This window comes from Punica granatum, chromosome 3 (genome assembly GCF_007655135.1).
Source record: "Punica granatum isolate Tunisia-2019 chromosome 3, ASM765513v2, whole genome shotgun sequence".
Classification (NCBI taxonomy): domain Eukaryota; kingdom Viridiplantae; phylum Streptophyta; class Magnoliopsida; order Myrtales; family Lythraceae; genus Punica; species Punica granatum.
The window spans coordinates 38,679,768-38,687,835 of NC_045129.1; the positions used below are offsets into that span (position 1 = coordinate 38,679,768).

Consider the following 8,068-nt stretch of genomic DNA (forward strand, 5'->3'; position numbering starts at 1 on the left):
CGATCGCCCACGTTCGGGTCCGGTCGCACCTCTCGGTTCCTCTAACTTTTGCCTAGACCGCCCTTTGCGGGTTTTCAGCCTAGCAAGGAATTTACTTGTGCTCTCCTTTTGCCACGACTCCCCTTTGCGGGATTTTAAGTCGTGCCTCTCGTTCCCTAACTTTTGCCCAGGCCGCCTCAAGGAGGTTTTCGACCTAGCGGGAAAATTATTATTTTTCTCTCTGAAGTATTCTTAGATGAGAAGAATTGAATGGACAGGACACGTGCGTGATAAATAGAAAATGTGGTGAGGTGAAATGGCACAGAGCCCAAAGGAAGACAGAGGAAGATAAGGGCCTGGAGGGTGGTCTGAAACTCGCGGGAACACAAAGAAACAGCCGGATGACAAAGAGGCCATTAAGGGTAGTACTTCTTAAGGGCATCGGCATTGACCGGGAGCGCGTTTTCGGTCCCGTCCATATCGCTTAAGATAATTGCCCCTCCGGAGAAGACTTCCCTGACGACGAAAGGTCCATCATACTTGTATGCAAACTTGCCCCGAGAGTCAGGTGTGATGTGCAAGACCTTTCGTAGGACGAGATCACCGGGGCGGAATTCGCGGTGGTGAACCCTTGCATTGAACGCTCGAGCCATTCTTTGTTGGTAGCATTGACCGTGGCAGAGCGCTGTTAGCCGTTTCTCATCAATGAGATTGAGCTGCTCGTAGCGCTGCTTCGCCCATTCTGCTTCTTCGAGCTTGGACTCGGCGAGGATCCTCATGGAAGGAATCTCCACTTCGATTGGGAGGACTGCTTCCATGCCGTAGACTAGGGAATACGGAGTTGCCCCGGTTGAAGTGCGGATGGACGTTCGATATGCCAAGAGCGCAAAAGGGAGCATCTCGTGCCAATCCTTGTAGGTCACCGTCATTTTCTCGATGATCCTCTTGATGTTTTTGTTCGCAGCTTCCACCGCACCCTTCATTTGGGGTCGGTATGGCGTAGAGTTGCGATGGTGTATTTTGAATCGCTCACAGAGGTCATCGATGATCCTGTTGTTCAGGTTCTTGGCATTGTCGGTGATGATTGTCTCGGGGACTCCATATCGGGCGATGATGTCGCGCTTAAGGAAACGTGCCACGGCATTTGCGGTGACCGAAGCGAGCGTTATGGCCTCGATCCATTTGGTGAAGTAGTCAATTGCCACCAAAATGAACATGTGTCCATTGGATGCTTTGGGATTGATAGGGCCGATCACATCGATGCCCCACATTGAAAAGGGCCACGGGGCCGCCATCGGGCGTAGCTCATTGGGGGGTGCTTTGATCTGATCGGCATAGGCCTGGCACAAGTGGCAGTGTCTGACGTGTTTGGCGCAGTCGGCCTCCATGGTGGACCAAAAGTAACCTAGGCGCATGAGTTTCTTGGTGAGCATGAGACCGCTCATGTGGGGTCCACAGCTCCCTTCATGTATCTCTCCCATGAGGCGTTGTGCCTCGTTTTCGTCAACACACCGGAGTAGTGTGGCGTCGAAGGAACGGCGGTAGAGAGTCTCTCCGCTCAGGAAGTAATGCGTTGCGAGTCGCCTAAGTGTTTTCCGGTCCCGACGGTTGGCAAATGTCGGGTATTGGCCGGTTTGCAGAAAATGTTTGATGTCTTCGTACCATGGCTGTTCATCGCGTCTCGATTGTGTCGCAGTAAGCCGGGCCTTTGGCAATCTCGATCTCAAGTGGCTCGATGAGGTTTTCTTTTGTAATGCTCACCATTGATGCCAATGTCGCGAGTGCATCTGCAAACTGATTCTTGATACGTGGCGTGTAGGTGAACGAGATTTTCTTGAAGTTCTCCGCTAACTCCTCGAGATACTCGTGGTATGGTACTAACTTTGCGTCTTTCGTCTTCCATTGCCCTAACGTCTGGAAGATTGTGAGCATTGAATCTCCGAACACTTCTAGCTCCTTCACCTTGAAGTCAATTGCTGCTTGCAAGCCAAGGATGCATGCCTCGTATTCGGCCACATTATTGGTGCAGAGAAAATTAACTTTTGCTGCAATCGGGTAATAACGTCCGTCCGGGGATATCAGCACTGCGCCGATACCAGAACCGGTGGAATTCACCGCGCCATCGAAATACATCTTCCACACGGTCCCATCCTCCTCCTCATCTACTCGGAGGATCCCTTCGTCTGGAAAGTCGGAGTTGATCGGCGTGTCATCCTCGATGGGAAATTCTGCCAAATGGTCTGCAATTGCTTGCCCCTTGACTGATGTGCGGGGCACATACTCGATGTCGTACTCCGTCAGTTGACAGCGCCACTTTGCAATGTTCCTCATGGAGGATGGGCTACCAAGTAGATATTTCAGGGGATCCGCTTTTGACAGCAAGCGGATAGTGTGATAGAGAGTGTACTGTCGAAGTCTCTGCATGATCCACACCAGTGCGCAGCACATCTTCTCGATCTCCGGGTAATTGGATTCCCCTTCAGTAAACTTCTTGCTCAGATAGTAGATGGCATGTTCTGCGCGTGTGGACTCATCTTCTTGCCCCAACATGCACCCCAATGATTGCCGGCGCACTGTCAGGTAAAGAATGAGAGGTCGACCTGGTATGGGCGGGACTAACACCGGCGACTGAACTAAGTATGTCTTAATATCGTCAAAGGCCTTCTGACAGTCGTCGTCCCATTCAATTGCTGCATTTTTACGAAGCAGCCGGAAGAGGGGTTGACACTTATCTGATAAGTTCGCGATGAAACGCGCGATGTAGTTCAGTCGTCCTAAGAAGCTCCGTACCTCGCGCGCTGTTGATGGCGGAGGTAACTCCCTAATCGCTTTCACCTTGTCAGGATCAACCTCGATGCCTCGTTCGCTGACCACAAATCCTAGCAGTTTTCCGGATTTCGCGCCGAATGTGCACTTGGCCGGGTTGAGCCTAAGCTTGTACTTCTTGAGACGTTCGAAGAGACGCCTCAGATTGACGAGGTGATCCTCTCCCTCCTTGGACTTTGCGATCATGTCGTCGACGTAGACCTCGATCTCCTTATGCATCATGTCGTGGAAGAGCGTAACCATTGCCCGTTGGTAAGTTGCCCCGGCATTTTTGAGCCCGAAGGGCATGACCTTGTAGCAAAATGTGCCCCACATCGTGATGAAAGTCGTTTTGATCTTGTCGTCTTCGGCCATCCGGATTTGGTTATACCCCGAAAAGCCATCCATGAAGGAGAACTGATTGTGGCGCGCAGTGTTGTCGACCAAGACGTCGATGTGAGGCAGAGGGAAGTTGTCTTTAGGACTAGCCTTGTTGAGGTCCCGGTAGTCGACGCAAACCCTGACCCTTCCGTCCTTCTTCTCCACGGGCACGATGTTTGCCACCCATTCAGAGTAATTGCAGACTTCTAGGAATCCCGCATTTATCTGCTTGACGACCTCCTCCTTGATGCGGAGGAGAAGGCCGGCTCGCTGCCGCCGTAGGTGTTGCCGTTTGGGCGGGAAATTCTCTGTATCGAGTGGGAGAGAGTGCTTGACTATCGACGGATCTAAGCCCGGCATGTCGGCGTAGGACCAGGCAAAGACCTCTTGGTAGTCTTTCAGGAAATCGATCATCCGAGCTCGTTGTGTTGGATCGAGGCCCGTCCCGATCTTTAGCGTGCGAGGCTCCTCTTCAGTGCCTATGTTGATTTCTTCTGTTGGCTCAACTGAGGTGAGTTGACGGTTCTCGAGGCGGTGCAAACTCTCCTCTATCTCAGGCACTCGACTGTCCTCGTCGAGCCCTTCCCCGAAGTATATGGGTTGGGGCTCTTCGAGGAGTTCTTCGGATGGGTTCGAATCGACGCGTCGAAGATTTGGATTCGAGTGGAGCCTGGAAATTTAAACGAGTCATCTTAGAAATATTTAAAGTGCTGCGAATGAGTAAGAGAGAAGGAAACGAAGGAGACACGAGAATTCAAAAATGCATGTAGGGATTTCATTGAAGGTGGGAATATTGATGCCATAACAAAAACCCCTCTTCCGTCGTGTGGCTTATGACTTTGCCGACACGCGGGAAACATCGTCTACAAAGATAGCCTTACACATCGGCGATTACAGCCGAGTAGCGCGGGACTGAGGTCCAGTTGTTGAGCTCCTCATTCTCCTGCGCGAGGCGAATGTAGACCCCTGAAGGAGTCTCCTCGGTGACGGCGTATATGCCTGGCAGATCGACAAGCGCGTCGTCTAAATCTGAGGAGGGGCCGTCAAGAGTACCTCCGACGATGTGCCGTGGTCCTGAAAAGAAGTGGGAGAGAGGCGGAACTGGGGTGCCCCTGTTGATCTTCCCGTAGTACGCTGCGAGACGGTGGAGGTGCTTGCCTCTACGGGCTTCAACAATCTCGTGGCAGGAAGGGCGAAAACCGAGTCCCCTCCTGTTCTTGTACTCCTCGATCTCGATTGGGCGGTTGATCCCTTGCCCACGTGCTCCGAGTCCGGAACCCGGAATGTAGTTATGGCGCAGCAAGATCTTGCCCACCATGCGGTCGGCGCGGGACGGACCGGCCTTTCCGTAGTCTCGGATGACGGAGATGGTGTCGAACGAATGGAAGGGAGGTTCTGATCGTCCCCAATACTGATGTAGGGGACAGCCGTCTCCTTATAAATCGCATAGTCCTCCTCACCTTTGATCGTGATGAGTCGCTCTTCCACGATGAACTTAAGCTTTTGGTGCAAGGTGGAGGGGACTGCGCCCGCAAAATGGATCCATGGCCTCCCGAGCAGCAAGCTGAAGGCATTGGGGATGTCGAGCACCTGAAAAGTGACATTGAATGAACATGGACCTACCTCGATCAGAAGGTCGATCTCTCCGTTCACCTCTCTCCGCGAGCCATCGAAGGCTCGAACCGCTGTCTTGCTTGGACGAATACGATTCAGATCCACATTCATCTGCTTCAGGGTGGAAACAGGGCATACATTGAGAGCCGAACCATTGTCGATCATGACCCGGCCTACCACGAAGTTATTGCACTTACAGACGATGTGCAACGCCCGCGAGTGTGCGCACCCTTCGGAGGGAAGCTCGTCATCCGAGAATGAAATATTGTTGGAGAATATCGAACCAACGGTTTCTTCAATGAGATCTGGAGCCGTCTCCTTGGGGACCTGCGCCGCCGTCAGGACCTTCAGGAGCGCTTCACGATGTGGCTCCGAACTTAAGAGAAGGGCGAGTAGTGAAATGTGGGCCGGGACTTGCCCATTTGTTCAACAACCTTATACTCGCTTGCCTTGATGATCTTCATAAAAGCCTCGGCTTCCTCTTCGGTCACCTTCTTTTGTGGGATCGGCGTAGCTTCCGGGGCGATCCCTAATGTCGCAGCAGGCGCCTTTCCTTTGTTCGCGACCTCCGGGTTTTCATACACTCGTCCCGAGCGCGTCACGCCCATGACGCTGAATTGACGCTCGAGGTTCCCGACACTCCCTTCGTAGGTCCACGGAACCTTGCTATCTTGATATGGCTCTCGTGCGGGGACATCTATCACGAATGGGGCGGGCGTGGCATCAAACCCCGCGTACCCTATACCGGTTTCCGCAGGCACATATTCGATTACGAACGGGGCGGATGGCTCCTGCCCGGTCTCGTACTCCCCTATGGCGCAAACACTGATCATGTTAATGCTGGGTCCCGAGCTTGACCCGTGATCGGGAAGAGGATTAACTTGCACGTTCGGAGATTTGATGGCGTTGAACGTGAGTTGTTTGCCATCAATCATAGCTTGGATCTTCTCCCGCAGCTTCCAACAATCGTCGGTGGTGTGACCGGGTGCGCCCTGATGGTACTCGCAGTGCCGACTCTGATCCTGAATGGTGGGGTCGAAATCGGGGTTAGGCGCTACCGATTTAATCCTATTGCCTGCGAGGAGTTGCCGGTATATGTGGGAGAGCGGGGCCGGAAGGGGTGTGAATTGTCTGCGCCGCGGCGCAGTGCTTTGTTGGTCCTGCGGGGCCGGAGCCCGTTGCACCGGCTGAGGAGTTCTCGAAGCCGGAGGCCTGCTTTGTTGGATCGGAGGGGGAATAGGGACGTAATTGTGCGGGGCCGGCAACGGAAAGGAGGCCGGCGGGGCGGAATAATATACTTGTTGCGCTGGGAGTTGCTGCTGATAATGCACCGGAGGTGGGGCATACGCCTGAGTGGTCGGTGGTGCGGGCGTGTAATTGATGGAATACTGTTGGGGGACTTGGCGCCCTGAGTTAACAGCATTGACGGACGCGTCTTTTCCTCTCCTGTTTCCCGCGGAGGGTGTCCCAGTAGCAACCTTCTTCGAGGACTCTCCCTCTTTCTTCTCGGCCGGTCCTTCTATCTTGCCGAGCTTAACGCCGATATCAAGCCTCTTCCCGGCGTCGATAAGGTTGGAGAACGAAGACGTGTGAGCCAACAGGTGCAAGTAGTAGGCCCCTTTGAGGGTAGAGTGGAATAATTGGATCTGCTGCGCCTCACTGATCGGGGGGACATGTTTCGCCGCTCTAGCCCTCCACTTTACTGCGTAGGCCTCGAAGCCCTGATCCTCGGCCATCTCCATTGTACTGAGCTCCAACAGGGTCGGGGGCGTTTCTGCACAGTACTTGTACTGGTCGATGAATTTGCCCGAAAGGTCCGTCCATGTAGGGATATCCGCGGCTTTCAGTGACATGTACCAATCAAGAGCCGCTCCCGCCAAACTGTCCTGGAACGTGTGGATGACGAACTCTTCGTAGTCCCAGTACTGCAGCATCTTTCCCCTGTAGTGACGGAGATGGTGACGGGGGTCGGTAGTGCCATGGTACCTTTGGAATTCAGGCACCTTAATCTTCGGGGGTAGCCGCATACCCGGAAAAAGACTCCAATCGCAATCGCCGGCATCGAGGCGAGGACCACCTGATTGTAAGGCTTTGATGTTCTCTTCCATCTTCTTCAATCTCTGCTCCTGCTCAGTCCCCATTTCCGGGAGAAAGTTTGTCGGTGGAGCTATGGGGACAGCCTGGGTTGGCGTGCCCGGTTCAGGGATGGGAATGTTTAGGGGAGGTAGAGTTGGGTAAGAAAAGCTGATGTGGGGTTGTGGAGCTTGGAATGGGACAGGCTCGGCTGTGTGAGCAGGAGCGTGGGGGCTCTGTGCCGGGAAGACCATTGGCGGAGGAGCCGCGTAAACCGGTATGGCCATCGGCGGCGGTACTAGAGTAGTCGGGTTCGACGGTGGAAGAGGAATGGCTGCCGGGAGAGTCACCGATGGCGGAGGGACGTTAGCTGGGAGGCCCGCCGGTGCGTGTATCGCAGGCGCTTCAATACCTTCCGGAGCATGGGTCGGCGGGACCCAAGGTTTTGGGTCGACTGTTGGCCCGTACCCCGGGGGCGGAGTAGAGTTCGAGGAGGTGTGGTTTGGAGCTCTGAGTAGGGCCATGAGCTCGGCCATGTCGGCGGCCATCTGATTGACCGTGCCCCTTAATGTGGAGATATCGCCTTCCAGTGCGACGATGCGGGCCGCACCCTCTGTAGAGGTGGACGGTGCTTGGGCTTCCGATGTTGGGACTGGTGGCGGGATTTCTCCCGAGTGTACCGGGGGTGCGCCTGCAGGAGTTAGTGGTGGCAGTGCTTGAGTCATGGACGGTTGATAATAAACCGGCGTCGGTGGAGTGTTCTCCTCGGAGCTAGCAAGCTGATTGTTCTGTGCCATCTTCGATTGCAGACGAGTGAGATAACGGTGTGGCGCCAGTTATGGTTACCTGTATTAACAAGTGTGTAAATTTCTACGCAAACGAGTTACGTTCTAAAAATAAAAACGTGTGAAATAATAAATAAGGGGATGACGTGCATGAGATGCATGGATTTGAAAACTAATGTTGTCACTCGCATTGATTCAAAAGGTTTCTAAGATACAATGCAATTAAAAACAAGCCCTAAGTCGTTCTTCCACCGCGCTCAGGGTGCGAGTGACTGTTGCCGTGGAGAGCACCGATTCAGGTGAGGGCCTGGTGGAGGCGTCTATCCTAAGGGGTGCGTGGACCTCCACGGGCTCTCTTCCTGAACCTCTCCAAGGCGACATTCGCTCGTACCAGCTCCTGCTCGCGCCTCTGCAGCTCGGCGCGGGCCTGG

The 8,068-nt window shown here is 53.9% G+C and overlaps 2 protein-coding genes across 2 annotated transcripts; both read right to left on the reverse strand.

Moving 5' to 3' along the window:
* Positions 1-395: 395 nt before the first annotated feature.
* LOC116200627 lies at positions 396-4,944 on the reverse strand. Its single transcript, XM_031531459.1, has 3 exons — positions 4,578-4,944; positions 1,655-3,785; positions 396-1,596 (listed from the first exon to the last, which is right to left on the reverse strand). The coding sequence occupies exons 1-3, from the start codon at positions 4,942-4,944 to the stop codon at positions 396-398; spliced, it is 3,699 nt and encodes a 1,232-aa protein (XP_031387319.1).
* A 212-nt stretch (positions 4,945-5,156) lies between these two features.
* Positions 5,157-7,649, reverse strand: LOC116200628. The gene has a single exon (XM_031531460.1). It carries the CDS (start codon positions 7,647-7,649, stop codon positions 5,157-5,159), a length of 2,493 nt encoding a protein of 830 aa, XP_031387320.1.
* Between the last annotated feature and the right edge of the window lie 419 nt (positions 7,650-8,068).